General features: G+C 50.8%; 1 protein-coding gene across 5 annotated transcripts in view; it reads left to right on the top strand.

The window, feature by feature from the left end:
* Fubp3 (far upstream element binding protein 3) overlaps positions 1-12,370 on the top strand; it is a 52,770-nt gene extending 40,400 nt beyond the window's left edge. For 2 of the 5 annotated variants that reach the window (XM_013346050.2, XM_005346100.3), the window contains exons 12-19: positions 2,499-2,640; positions 6,227-6,387; positions 7,133-7,206; positions 7,448-7,519; positions 7,644-7,717; positions 9,405-9,473; positions 10,326-10,453; positions 11,080-12,370. In XM_013346050.2, coding sequence (XP_013201504.2) covers positions 2,499-2,640; positions 6,227-6,387; positions 7,133-7,206; positions 7,448-7,519; positions 7,644-7,717; positions 9,405-9,473; positions 10,326-10,453; positions 11,080-11,088 — 729 coding nt within the window. In that variant the 3' untranslated portion in view covers positions 11,089-12,370. Of the gene's footprint in view, positions 1-2,498; positions 2,641-6,226; positions 6,388-7,132; positions 7,207-7,447; positions 7,520-7,643; positions 7,718-9,404; positions 9,474-10,325 lie in introns of all 5 variants that reach the window. The other 3 variants (XM_026778511.1, XM_013346049.2, XM_005346099.3) reach the window with 2 other exon arrangements.
* The last annotated feature ends 2,383 nt before the right edge of the window (positions 12,371-14,753 follow it).

Genomic DNA, 14,753 nt, shown 5'->3' with positions numbered 1-14,753 from the left:
GACCAGGCTGGTCTCGAACTCACAGAGATCCGCCTGCCTCTGCCTCCCGAGTGCTGGGATTAAAGGCGTGCGCCACCACCGCCCGGCTTATGTAAAGCTTTTGAGATTTTTTTTTTTTATTTAACTTTTTGTTTTGTTTGGGTAATCATATTTAATTTGTGTGTGTGAGTGTTTGCTTGCATGTGTGTGTACCACATGTGTATGGTACCCATGGAGGCTGGAAGAGGCTATCGGATCTTCTGGAACTGGAATTACAGGTAAGCCATCTGACATGGGTGCTGAGAACCGAACCTGGGTCCTCTGCAAGTGCTCTTTACCACTGAGCATTTCTCCATCCCCAGCTATGTGGTTCTGAAGTGTGAGCTTTGTAGACAGATGATGGCGTCACAGCAGAGTGCCTGTTTCCAACAGTCAGGTATATTTGTTATAAAATCAACATGGAATGAATCCAGGAAGCACAGCAGAACCTATTCTGTCCCTGATGGCCCATGTCTTCATACACCTGGGGTTTGCTGTTGATGTCTTGGTAGGCATTTTGATGCAGGCCCTGACCCTGTAGCGCAGACGGGCTTCAATTTTTTTTTCCTTCATTTATTTATTTGTTTGTTTGTTTGTTTGTTTTTACTTAAAATTTTCCACCTCCTCCCATTTTCCTCCCCCTCCTCCTCCCTCTCCAATCCAAAGAGCAGTCAGGGTTCCCTGCGACAGGCCTCAATTTTATGATGATCCTTCTGTCTCAGCCTCTCAAGTATTGGGATTGGAGGTGTGTTCCCCTAGTCCTGCTCTTATACTTGATTCCAAGCTTGCCTTTAGGTGAGTTTGTGTGTGTGTTAGCGACTATTAATCTGAGGGCTTGTGACATTTACACATGTCAATAGTGTTAGCACACCCTCCAGGCCTGCAAGAGTGAGCTACCAGTAACTAGAGTCAGGGGTCTGAGCAGCCTGTTGGGAATCATCTTATCTATTTCTTTGTTAGCTCGTGACCTCTGACAAGTTCTGAGGTGCCTGTAGGGATTCTGCCTATGTTGGCAGCACCAGACCAGGGTTTTCACCAGGAGATGTGTCCGGTGTGGCTCTTGCCAGCAGTCTTAGAGTAAAGGGCTGCTTTCCAGTTGTAAATGTGTACCTCCTGTTCAGTCCCTGATTCACCTTTGTGTGGCTTGGGTTTTAATCAGAGCCCAGGTGGTTTGTTGGGGTTGAACTTAGTTAACACCTTTTCTGTATAAGTTTGAAAGCTACAGAGCCACCTTGTTCTCACACCCATCTTGGAAAAGCTGCCTGCCCATGCCAGAGTCTCAAGGGAAACCCTCAGAGAACTGTGTACTTATTAGGCTCCCAGCTTCTAGGTGAGTGTGCAGTTAGTTCTACATAGTCAGCAGGCACTTCTTCACTATGCCAGCCTGCTTACCAAGACTGTAGGTTCACTCCACACCCCAGAGTGAGGCCTGCTGCCTTAGAGTGCAATCACTCTAATGATTCCTGGACACGCCCAACCTTGGGCCAGCCTTTCTAGGTCCCTCTGTCCCTCAATCTCTTTGGTTTTTCAAGACAGGGTTTCTCTGTTGCTTTGGAGCCTGTCCTGGAACTAGCTCTGTAGACCAGGCTGGCCTCGAACTCTGCCTGCCTCTTCCTCCCAAGTGATGGGATTAAAGGTGTGCACCACCACTACCCAGCTTTCTATCCCTCAGTTGTAAAGACAGGCTAGCTTTCCAACTCATACTTCTCCTGCCTCAGCCCTCTCCCCCTAATTCTCTGTGGGTTTGGACATCTGCCACCATCCTTCCTAAGAAATCACTCTCTTGAGGGTCTTCCTACACATTCTTGGTAGCAAGACCACCTTTTTTAAAATTATATTTATGGCCACAGAGAAACCCTGTCTCGAAAAACCAAAAAAATAAAATAAAATAAAATTATGTTTAGTCATTGTATGTACATGTTCACATGCCATAACCAATGTGTGGAAGTTGAAAGACAACTGGCAGGATTTAGATCTCCCCTTCCACCAGGTGAGTCTCAGGATCAAGCTCAGGACCATCTCACCATACCGAGAACTTTTTCCTTAAGTCCTTTTGTCCTTTCTACTGGCCCTTGTAAAGAAATAGAGTCACGCACTGCCCCTCCTGCCACTCTCAAATGCTACTTGTGGTAGCTCTTCCGCATCCACCATCTGCTGACAGACCCAGCGTGAGTTAGCCTCAATTCAAGTAAAGCCTAATCTTGAGGGCCTTGTAATGTAGATGATCCCAGGCTTCTGCACAGAGTTTCTGGCTTCTGGTTTTAAGCAGGTGTTTGGATGTTGTGTGAATCCACAGGTATCTTTTTATAACAAAATGCTGATTAATTCTGTTCTGAATTGGAGCTTCCAAGTCTAAAACATTGAGGGTCCAGTGTGTGGTACTGGTGTGTTGTGTCATTTAACCGTCTCACAGCACAGAGAGGGTGAGATGCGCTGATGCAGTGGCAGATATCCTCACTGTTACCTTTCTTCCTTACCAGGAAAGAGATGGCCTTGGAGGCCTGGCGGTAGCTAGAGGAAGAGGTCGTGGCCGTGGGGACTGGAGTGTGGGCACTCCTGGTAGTGTCCAGGAAATTACATACACAGTGCCAGCTGATAAGTGTGGCCTTGTAATAGGCAAAGGTAAGAGGCAACTGTTGGGGTTTCTGTCCCCTATAGCTGCTCAAGGGAGGGGAAGCCAACTCTCAGGCCTATATTTATGGCATCCTCTGGGGTCCCTGACATGGCAACACACCTGTTTGGGTGTGGGCAGACAGGAAATTAAACCTGCCACCTGAATCTGTTCGGCTGTTAAGAGATTGGGAGGTGTGGGTCTCAGGCTCTTGTCTGTAGACTGGAATGAATTTAGCCATGTGAGGTCATCACTCATGCCTTCTGCAGAGTGCTCTCTGACATGAACGTTAAACTTTCCCTCACTGGATTTGCCCACTTGGTCTTCGTGGACAGCATAGGAGCCTTTGAGTAATGCCAACACCCTGTGAGGAGAGTAGAGATTGACTTGCTAGTTGCTCCTAGACATTTGGGGGTAATTTGTGACATTGGGTGGAACACCTCTTTCCTTCCTGCCAACTAGGAGGGAGCAGGCAACATAGACCATGGGCCACCGAGACTTGGCCGGCATCCCTGGGATCGCTGAGCTGAACTTTGCTACCAGCAGGGCTTCTGTTGACATTGGCTTTTGTTTTCCTTCACTATTCATTTGACAACATGGGGAGAAAATGACTTCTCCACAGAGTCCCTAAGATTTCTTGTTATAGGGAATGTGACTTGGGCTGTCCCCACCCGCAGATCTTAGCCCCATCCATGTGACCTTGGGAGCTGAAGTGGGTATTACCACGAGAGAGCCCCAGGATCTGTAGTTACCACTCCTCGGGGAAGTGTTGGTGCTCATTCAAGGTATTACTCTCCTGTAGCCACATCTTTCAGATTATTGGGTGGTAGAAATAGTGAAGAAGGATTTTGGGCCGGGCGATGGTGGCGCATGCCTTTAATCCCAGCACTCGGGAGGCAGAGGCAGGCGGATCTCTGTGAGTTCGAGACCAACCTGGCCTACAGAGCTAGTTCCAGGACAGGCTCCAAAACCACAGAGAAACCCTGTCTCGAAAAAAAAAAAAAAAAACAAAAAAAAAAGAAGGATTTTGGTTTGAGACCAGGCTGCCTCTACATTGTGACCCGCCTGTCTGTCCCAGCCTCTAGGTCAGTGTTTCTCAATCTTCCTAGCACTGTGGCCCTTTAATTTCCTCTTGTTATGGTGACCCCAACCATAAAATGATTTCATTGCTATGCCACAGCTCCTGTTATGAGTTGTAATGTGAATATCTGGTATGGAGAATATTTGCTGTCACCCCTGTAGGGGTCGTGACCAACAAGTTGAGGACCTCTGCTCTAGATGCTGCAATTGTAGCATGGTGACTAATGGAGCAGTTTGTTTTTGTTTTCTGCTACATGCTGCCAAGTGTGTCATTGATCCTGCTGGCTACTTAGAATGGTAGACATTCCCGCAGCCCATCGAACCCGTTGCCAATACTAAGAGAGTCAATTCACCTGATACCTATAGATAAGGGATCAGTTCTGTCTGTGTGTCTGGGCCTTTTGAAACCATCTTGTGAGTGATAACTCTCATTTGAGTGTCTGAGCAAACCCTGGCAGAAGCACCCCATCTGTGTGCATGTATGTGGTATCGTTGTTCGTCCTCCACAGAGCCACCCAAGTAGTTCCTAGAGGACAGTGACAACAGGGAAGTGGTGGCGGACACCCTGCTCCTGTGTTCCCCCACACTGTGGGACCCATAACCTAGTGTGACCGTGGCAAGGATGTCTCATGTGAGCAGTTTCCTTTTCTTGGGAAAAGCATGTGGCTAAAGCAGAGAGAGCTCTCCCAGCTTCTGCCCTTGGACAGCCTCCCGGGCCCCTGCTGGATTTCCATGATAAACACAGCAACATTGACAGATAGTCTGGCCAGCCCTGCTCTTGTCAGCCAGGCCTTTTAGCAGCTTTGATTAATTGCTTTACGATTTCACATCCAGCCGGGCCGCTGGTGGGTCACTTCTGCCCCCCATCAGGTGGAAGAATGGAGCAGGCTGCTGAATGAGTCCAAGACAGCCACCATGTGCCAAACCAGTGACCTCATTTTGAAGGAAGATGAACTTAAATTAACTCCTTCTGGCCCCATGCAGTTTTGCAGTGCCTCCATGCCCAATTAGCATGCTCCGGAGGTCCCGGCTAAGGTGGGCTGCTGGGGGCTCCGCTGCCTGCGGCCTGCCAGTCCTCAGTCTCGGGCACACTTGTTCTTGCCTTCTGGCTGGGGGCCATCTGAGACTGGACTGATCAGGTGCCTGTGGTCACAGTCTCTGTTTCTTCTTTGTTCCTCGTTGAATCTACAAAACTGGTTGGGAGCAAGCTGCTCACTCTTGACGGGGCAGAGATGATGAAGGCCTTGGCCTCTGAGCAAAGGGTCCCGGAGCTGCACTGTAGCAAACACTCACCTATCATCTTCCAGTCTGTGCTTAGTGAGCCTGACTGTCCTGCTTCAGGAAGGCTCGCTATTTTTGTTTCATGTCCCTTCCAGATGGAATAAGACAAACTTGTTCCCGCTGCTCTCCATTGCCTCACTTTGGTGGTGTGTGTAGAGGAACCTGCATGTGCTGAGGAAAGGTTGGCGTGTGTGCAGCAGGCTTTGGGACATGCTGCGGTCAGTCATTTCACGCTGAGTCTGATTGGAAATGGGTAGGGGCAGCCCAGCACTAGCTCATGGCCTCCCTGCTCTTCTTACACCAGACCTTCAACATTTTATCTTCTTCAATTTTGTAAAACTTGTGCCGGGCAGTGGTGGCGCACACCTTTAATCCCAGCACTTGGGTGGCAGAGGCAGGCGGATCTCTTGGAGTTCGGGTACAGGCACCAAAGCTACAGAGAAACCCTGTCTCAAAAAAAAAAAACAAAAAACAAAAAAAAAAAATCTTGTGCTCCAGATTTTCCATGTATTCTGTCTATACTCTACTCCCACAGAGTTGGTGGAGTAGATCTGTAAGTTCTATGAAACTTCAGAAGAATTGGGTCATTGTTCACTGGCTGGTGGAGTTTTTGTTACGCACATTGCGTTAAAAGACCGAGTCTTGCTGGTTTTCAGAGAGAACAACTATATTTCCATCACTCTGCTCCATCCAGGCTGTGCCCCGCCTCCTCCCTCTCTGTACTGCTTCTGTCTGGACCCATCCCCCCACCAAGGCAGAGGGACCTGAGAGGGAACAGGGTGTGATATTAAAGGCCAGAATGGGCTCCAGGCATTGTTGGGGCCTGTAGCCACCCATTTGACCTGTCGAGGGAGGGCAGCCCCCACCCAGGCTGAAGGCTCCATTGTGTATGGTAGGGCCATCAGGTCTCTGATCTCACAGTGAGAAGGATCAGCCTTCTCTGGGTAGATTTCAAGGCAGGAATGAGTTCAGTGACCAGCAGATCCAAGGGCCTTGGGCCCAGACCTTCCTATGACCTCAGGCCTCAGTCCAGTTCCAAATGGTAATCTTCACTCCAGGTAGCTAGTGTTGCAATCAAGAAGCCCTAGATTTTGTCAGGGCCCTTGTGTGCAGTAAGCAGAAGAAAGTGGCTAGCTGTGGGCAAGAGTTAACATGTACCTTCCAGCCTCCCCTAACCATAGGCAACACAGACTCAGGGCCACCTCTGGTCCAATCAACTGTATCTCCTGCCTGCAGGGGGCGAGAACATCAAAAGCATCAACCAGCAGTCAGGTGCGCACGTGGAGCTTCAGCGGAACCCCCCTCCTAACACCGACCCCAACCTGCGGATATTTACCATCAGGGGTGCTCCTCAGCAGATCGAGGTGGCCAGGCATCTCATAGATGAGAAAGTTGGCGTACGTACACGGGCCTTTCCCCACCTGGCTTATACTAGCTGGATTTGCTTTTGGATGTCCAAGGTACCTGTTTTCCCCCAGAACCTTGTGCTTCCTGCGCCTTTCCTTCCTCATATCACATGGGGGCAGCCTCTCCTCCTCTGCCTAAGGGAAAGTCCAAGGCTCAGGGAATGCCAGGCCCAGATGCAGTGAAAGAAGCCTGTGGCATGACTGGCCATGGCTCCAGCAGTCAGACCTCCAAGCGTGTCCCCGCAGGCATAGATGAACAGCCGGACAGCAGCCTTCCCCCAGCACTGCCCCCAGGCTCCCTCAGGCGTCACCCTGGCCACCAGCCCTGCAGGCAGATTTCATTGACTCTGGCTTTAGTTTCAGGCACCTCAAAGCAGATAAAGAAAGGGAGTGTTGATGGAGGACAGATGGGCCACTGCTCACCTCAATGGGGACGTAGAATGGCAGAAAGAGCCCTGGGCCAGCCTAAATTGACGGGAGAGTCAAGCAGGTTGGTCCTCCCCCAGGGTGACATGCCAGGGCAATCGTGGTGGCAACTGGCTGTGTGGTGGTCTTGGTCACTTGAGGGGCAGAGCCACCACTGCAGACACTGTCTGCTGGGGGAAGGAAGCTAGTATGAGCGCAGAACTGTCTCCTTCACTTGACTTGCCTCCCATAGTGGGCTTCCCTGGGCGGGCCTGGGCGGAGGGCACGGTAACACGGTGACAGGGGTGAGAGCTCCTCTGTGCCCACACAGGGTGCCAGCCTCGGAGCCCCTGCAGCCTTTGGACAGAGCCCCTTCAGCCAGCCACCAGCTGCGCCACATCAAAAGTGAGTCCTCTGCCTCCGTCTTGGTGGATGGTTTATTACCTGCCCAACCTCCTCTGTCCTGCTTCTCAGAAGTGCTTGTCTAAGTCCTGGGCAGGGCCGGCAGCACTGTGTTTTCCTCTCCTTTCTGTGGATAACTGAGCAGTCAGGGTAGAGCCTCAGAGCTTGGGGTGTGTGGACGGAGGGGAGGGGTTTGAAAGGGCAGCCTTTCCTACACATCAACCATTCTCCTCCTTCCCTACAGCGCCTTTCCTCCCAGGGGCTTCCCCAACATGGCTGCTAAAGTTAACGGGAACCCCCACAGCACCCCTGTGAGGTAGGTGATTACCTGTCCTTCTGCCAGTAGGAGGGGGAGGGCATCAAACAGAGAAGGATGATTGGAAAGCAGGGGGAGGGCATGTGACCCGTGCTGTCACGAAGGACTCTTCTGTCATCCACAGCGGCCCTCCAGCTTTTCTGACCCAGGGCTGGGGCAGCACTTACCAGGCTTGGCAGCAGCCCACACAAGTCCCAAGTAAGTGATTCAAGAGGGTGAGGGTGTGCGCCAGGTGGCCTGCCTGAGGCTCACAGATCCAGGGAACTGAGGGGCAGGAGGTGTTCTGCTGCATCTTGGTTTAGTTCCTCCCCAGAGATGGGGCTCAGGAGCCCCAGCATGTGGGAATGCCCAGGAAGCTGAGACTACTTTCCCTGGCTCATGGGACCCCCTCAGAGTGTGGGGTGGGGCTGGAAGTGACTGGGTGTGGTTAGGTGTGATGAGAGTCTCCTTTCCTTCTGAGGGCTGAGCTGCAGCTGGAGCTTCCCTGGCTGGGCTCTGCTCTCCACAGCCCCCTCCCCTGCTGAGCACCCCTCTCATGCAGTCTTTTTGTGTCACGGTGACCTCGTTTCTCATCGGTGGCTTAGAGGAGCTTTTTCTATCCCTTGGACTTCTGGGGAGACTAACAGAATTGTCTCTAATAAGGGCTACCTGGCCAGGACACTACTGAAAAGAGAGGGGCTGTGCAGTCTTCAGCCCCCTCCATCTCCACACCCAGCTCTGCTCTGACTTTCCCAAACATGATGGCACAAGTGTCAAACTATGACAGGTGCTTCCCTGTCAGCAAGGCCCCTGATGGCATCCACCCTCTGTCGCACTGACCATGCTTCTTCTGCTGAGCTGGTAGCACTGGGTTCCTAGTTGTCACCTTCTCCGCACTCTGCTCTGTGCTCGACTCGTGGAGCTGGTTCTCGCGGTGCTGGCCTGTCAGATACCGTTCTGCTCTGTGCATTCCCTCAAGCCGAGAGGGTGACAGAATTGTGGTCTCATTTGTCCCGTTGTTCCCAGTAGAAGCCCTGAGAGGAAAGCTGCTTTTCCCTGTGCCCCCAAAAGGAGCACTAGGGTGAGGGTTCAGCAGAACATGAAGCCCAGCTGATTGGCCTTGGTGTGGGTGGCAAACAGGAGGAAGAAAGAAAGGCTGACAGCTTCCACCTGTCTGGCTGAACTCTGCCTGTGTACAGTTCAGGGCCTGTGGAAACAGGTTGGAAGCAGTCCTGTGCACACCCCTATGTTTCAGGAAAGAAGACAGAAGCTGTTCCCCTGCAGTTCAGCAACTGTCCTTTTTCCCTGCCACTGCTCTTCAGCTAATTGGCTTGGCAAAAAATAACAGATAACTGCTGAGCTGTGTGAGCGGCACATTCCTCACGTCCCTTAGACTGCCCTTCATCACCACAAGTGCTGTTCCTGGCCTCACTGCCTGAAAGCCTAATGCTACCTTGCCTTGACACTGGGCGTGTCCTCATTCCTGCCTCCCTTGCCAATAGTGGAGAAGGAGGTGCCTAGGGCTCTGTGCTGTTTCCTTGCAGAAAAGCTAGACAAGATCCCAGCTGGGTGCTGTTATTTCTGCCACTAGCACATGCACAGTGTGTTTCTGACTTCAAACCCCAGTCCTGAGCCTTCATGTCACAGGGGATTCCCACCCCCTCACCTTTCTTGTCCAGAGGGATAGTGGTGGAGCATAAGGGGCCTGATGAGGTTTCAGTACCACTTGAACACTGTCCATTAGGAACTAGGTCCAGAAAATCTAAGAAGACTGACTTCCAGCTCTGCCTCCTAATGACCTTGGTTGCAGCCTTGCTCAGTGAATACTGTACCTTCACAGCTGGGGCCCAAGTGAGCCAGGATGGGAGTCCACGAGCAAGGCCTGACTGTTCTCTTCTCTGCACAGGCCAGCAGAGCCAGCCACAGAGCAGCCAGCCCGACTACAGCAAGGCCTGGGAGGACTATTACAAAAAGAGTGAGTCAGCCACCACACTGCCCGCTGCGGGCTTTGCCGTCCTGTCACCTCATCTGCACCCTGTCAGGGGAAGCGAGATATGGCCAGGGGCTGCTGATTGCATTGTCCTCACAGGGGTCTGGGGGGGGGGGGGTGGCATTTTAGGGCAAGCAAGAGGACACAGTGCGGGGAGGGAGCTGCCACTTGACTGGATGCTGGTGGCTTGTCTTTCCTGTGAAAGTCCATTCTCATTATAATACTAGGAACCAAGTCAGGCTTGAGGGATGCCAACACCAAAATGTCCCCTGAGTAATTGTCAGTAGCAAAGGGTCTGGGCTTATTCTAGTCTAAACCAGTTCTGGGTCTGCCAAAGGGCTCCCATGGCAGCATCTTGCACCTAGAACAGTCTCTCACCAGTGGGAAGGTCCAGGTAAGGCTGTCAGAAGCTGCCTGGCCTTGAGGGCAGTCCTCTCTGGGCCACTAGCTCCTCTGGTAACTTGACAGACGGTGTCAGGTGGTCTCCTCACTGGGGACCTAGAGGAGTTCAGGTGCCTCCACAATTTACTAACCTGCATTTCCGATTACCCAGGGCCTGTTTAACACCAACCCCACCCACCCCGTCTGAGAACCACCCTGCAGTCTCTCCCCTCTGTGGCACCCAGAGTTGCTGGGCAGGCAGTTGGTGTGTGGGAGTCCTGTGGATGTGTAGCTTCTAGGGGAGCTGTGGCAGAGCCTAGCACAGAAGGCCCACACAGCACTTCATATGGCACCAAATGGCAGCAGTGGTCTGGGGAGACAGATGCCTCACAGCCTGAGCAGAAGGGCCTCCCGTTTCCTCCCTTTCTGTAACTCTGTCTCCTCTTTGTCATCCAGGTCATACCACCAGTGCTGCCCCTCAGGCCAGCTCCCCACCAGACTACTCGATGGCCTGGGCGGAGTACTACAGGCAGCAGGCCGCCATCTACGGGCAGACTTTAGGGCAGGCTCAGGCCCACAGCCAGGTCTGTAGCCAGTCCCCAGCGCCATGATGCCACCCAGCCTTTGTGCTTGCCTAGTAGTCCCAGGGTGAGCACACAGGCCTGTGGGGATCTCCTCTGTCTCCCTCTGTCCCAGGGTGAGCACACAGGCCTGTGGGGATCTCCTCTGTCTCCCTCTGTCCCAGGGTGAGCACACAGGCCTGTGGGGATCTCCTCTGTCTCCCTCTGTCCCAGGGTGAGCACACAGGCCTGTGGGGATCTCCTCTGTCTCCTCTGTCCCAGCCTTGTGCTTGCTCAAGAGCTGTCTCTTCTCCAGCCCAACTAAATAAGTGTCAGGTTTTCCCTGGGTCTGCAGTGAACTCCAGGGCCTTTGTTTGCACAGCAGTGGGGCCAGGTGGGTATAGGACCAACTTGATTTCTTTATGTGCACAAGCTTGGAGGACTCTCCAGTCCTCCGCCACCTAGTGCTCCCTCGGGACTCCTTTCTGGGGACCTGATGCCAGTCAGGCCTTGTAGGAAGTTGGTGATGGGGCTGGTAACCCAGGAGAAGCCCTCCCCCATGTCCTGATCCTAGACCCTGGGGTGCTCAGACTCCAGCATCAGGTGGCTGGGTGCTGGGCTTGGGGCTGACCCTCTCCCTCCCCCCACAGGAGCAGTAGATGGGCGTCTGCAGCGGCTCTTCCCCGAAATCAGTGTGAGAGAAACCTGTTTGTTACAGAGATTTTTAGATTTGCAGACCTTTCAATGAAGAACCTTTGTTCTGTGAAACACTATATTTAGATTAACAGAGATTTTCTAAAAATCGGGAAAATTAGTTACTAAACATTGCTGGTAATTTCTGTGTCATGATTTCTTTGTTACTCCAATGTGTAAGCTCTGGGGTTCTGGAGCCAAACCTGCAAGCTCAGGTGCCCGGACCTCCTCAGAGTCCTGACGTTTCATCAGATAATGGGTTTGTTTTTATTGTTGTGTCTTTTTATTTACAGGTTTTTTTGTTTGTTGTTTCTGTTTTCTGTTGCAACAGAAAAATGGCTTGGAAGTCTTAGGTGGTAATGTAACAAATTCTTTAAAAAAATTTTAAGCAGTATTTAAATATTCGTAAATGTAAATTCATTAAGTGTTTCACCTCCAATTTCTTGTATCTTGGCTGTCCAGTTTTATTGCGTTTTTTTAAACTGAACTATTATGTATTGTAATTAATGATGTGAATTGTGAATGAGACGGGTCCTGTTGCAGGAGGGCGTTTGTGGGTTGTGTCGTTTCTAGCGTTCCAAGGGTAATGCAAAGACAGACACAGTCCACTTTCATGTAACTGCCCATCTCTGTTACCCGGTGCAGTTGTGTGTCTAAGACCTCCAAGCGGTTTTAAAAACAAAAAGCCTTTCTCTATTCTCAGAAATATAAATACTGTTATTTTTAATATTAAAAAGAAATTCAATATAACTTTTAACAAACACTGTGGACATTAAACCATATAAAAATGTAGTAACTATTTTTTAATTCCAAGGTGTTTTTTTTGCTTTTTTCTTTTAAATATTTTCTTAATATTTGTCAAATTAACTAGATAAATAAATAAATCTAGTATTAACCACAGTATGAGTTAAATAATTTTGATTTAATAAAAGGGATATGATTTCCAATGTTTACTGTAGTGTATCTTGTACAGATAACATGTATTTTTAAAGAAAAAAAACTGAATTGAAGCTATTTTTTTCTTGCATTTTGAATTGACCCCGAGGAACATTCCGTCTGAAATGTGCTCTAGTTGCAGTTTCCAGTTCTCTTGTTTCCTTACCATGCTTGAAATGTCTAACTATTAAAAAAAGGCAGTTGGAAATGTTATGCATGTTTGTTTGTTTTTTAAGGTGTTCATTTTATTTGACTGACAATTCATTTTACACTCTATATAATAAAATTTCCACAAGATATCTTGTGGGCAAAGTGTTCTCAGTCTGTTTTGTTTGCTGGCCCCTGGCTCTCGCACTTCCTAGCTGAGGTCACCTTGCCCTGCATCAGCCTGACCTGTTAGTGCACAGCCCCTGGTCACTTTTGAAACAAAACTGGTTTTTTAGGTGTAACTTTACACGAGGCCTTCTGACCCAAGGACCACAGTGAGGACCAGTCTTCCCTGTCAGAGCAGACCAGTCCTGCCTGGGCCTGGGAAGGTTTGGTGTCAAGAAACGCCAGTGGGTCTGTGCCCCATCCTAAGCCTCTGACCCTGGTCATGCACTCATGTGCACGCCTGTACCTGTGACCCACTCAGCTGTGCTGTGCTGGGAGGTGTTTATTCTCTCAGGCTCAGGTGGGACTCTAGCAACAAATGCAGGCATTTGTTTAAGAAAATCTAAGGGGACTATACCCCCCCCCCAGTCCCCTGCAGGCCTGACCACAGGACCTGATGGGGCAAAGGCCACTTTGCTGGCTGTTTTCTGTCACCTTTTAGAGGCAACTGGCTTGAAATTGAGTTTCTTGCCAGAGAATCTGCTTGGTTCAACCTTCACCTTGTACCCCTGTGCTGTGGGATAGTATAGACAACAGGCCCATTAGTCCTTGCCCAGAACCCTCTTGGTGTGTATGTGAGGGGTGCATGCACACCACACAGGAGTGAAAGCCACATCTGTGGGTCCTTTAGCCCAAAAGGGGATGGGGAGAGTGTCCCATCTGGGCCACACTGAGGCCTGTTGAGAGCCGGAAGACAAAAAGGAGATGTGGCATCTTTAACTACACCTCTAGAGAATCGAGTTTGACGTTGAGAAATTGAATAGTGAAAGCCACTTGGGGAGGGGGAGGGCCGGCCAGGAGGGCATCAGCGCTGATGACGGTAATGGGAGTTGGAGAGGGCATTACAGGGAAGACTTCCTTCTAATTCATCTTCCAAGCTCAGTGCCAAAACAGCATTTGGCATGGTTCACAGGGAGCAATTGTGTGATAATGAACCCTAAGGTGTCCCTTAATTGAAGACTGAGCATTGCGGTTTGTGCCAAGAGTCGTAAATGGCGCAGGCTTGCGGGAGGATGCATTTTCTTAAATGTATCGGTAAGTACAGATTAGCGTTTGTCCCCAGTGAAATGCCGTACTATAAATTATGGAAATCTCTCTTTCCCTCTGATGCAGTCTTCTGTTGGGGGGTGGGGTGTGTGGAGCTGCAGGCCGCAGGGGGGAAAGTTTGCAAGCATATGAAATTTGGCCTCTCATTAACATGGCGCCCGCCCTCTGAAGATGGGTTCCATCAGCAGTCTGCTGTCCTGGAAGGCTAAAGTGCTTGAAATGTACCAAGTTCAGCGGTTGTGTTCCATTAAGAAAGCTGCATGGTCATCACGGAGGGCAGAGCCTGTTCTGTCTTCAGAGGACTCGCCCCACACCCACACTGGCTCTGCTCACAGACTGGATTCAGCTGGACCCCTGCTGAACTGACCTAGCCCCACCCAAATTGGTACTGAAGTAAGGAGTTCTCCATCCTCCATGGGATCACCTCCTTCCATGCCCCTGGCCTCTGGAGCAGGAGGCAGTCTTATCCATTAGTGGGCCCTCTCATGTGGGGACCACCCATGTATCTATCCTACAGCCCCACAGGAGCACAGATGGTATACTACAGTGCCCAGACCAAGGGGTACTGCACACCCTGGAGCCCCGGCTCCAGCTGGTTCCTGCACTGCTGTTTCCCTGGCCCTCCAGGGCCCAGCTGGGGTTTAGGATGGGCTAATGTAACTGCTCCTGAAGGACCCGGATTAATGGCCCGAAAGTGGCCTGACAATTCCGCAGGGGGCTGCCGGGCCAGGGTGCCTGCGAGAGGAAGCGAAGACATCCCGGATGACTTCAAGCAGTGGTTATCTTGGGCTTTTTTTTTTTTTTTCTTTTTTGTCTTGAACCTTCCTCCAACTTCTCTAGGCGGTGCTCACCCTCTCTACACTGGGCCCAGGCCTGCGAGGTAGAGGAGCAGGTGCTGTCGCTGCTGTCAGCCAGGTCTTCTGCAGTAGGGCCAAGACTGCCCCTCACAGAGCTGGTAGTCTCTGGACAGTTGCCCAGAGAGGTAGCTGAGGAGCTGAGTAGCAGCCATGGGCAGGTCCAAAGGCACATCAGTCCTTTGCCACTCACATCACTAAGGTGTATTTGGAACCCCAAAGCAATACCTTTGCAGTCATTTGTGGACCAGTCAGTAGTACTGTTTTGCACCGTCCTTGCTCAGTGCAGTCAGACAGTATTGTGTGGCCTTCTTAAATTCCTATTTGGGGGTTGGAGAGATGGCTCAGTGGTTAAGAGCATTGCCTGCTCTTCCAAAGGTCCTGAGTTCAATTCCCGGCAACCACATGGTGGCTCACAACCA

The sequence above is a fragment of the Microtus ochrogaster genome, chromosome 4 (genome assembly GCF_000317375.1).
Source record: "Microtus ochrogaster isolate Prairie Vole_2 chromosome 4, MicOch1.0, whole genome shotgun sequence".
Classification (NCBI taxonomy): Eukaryota; Metazoa; Chordata; class Mammalia; order Rodentia; family Cricetidae; genus Microtus; species Microtus ochrogaster.
This window is presented reverse-complemented; position numbering and strand designations above follow the sequence as displayed.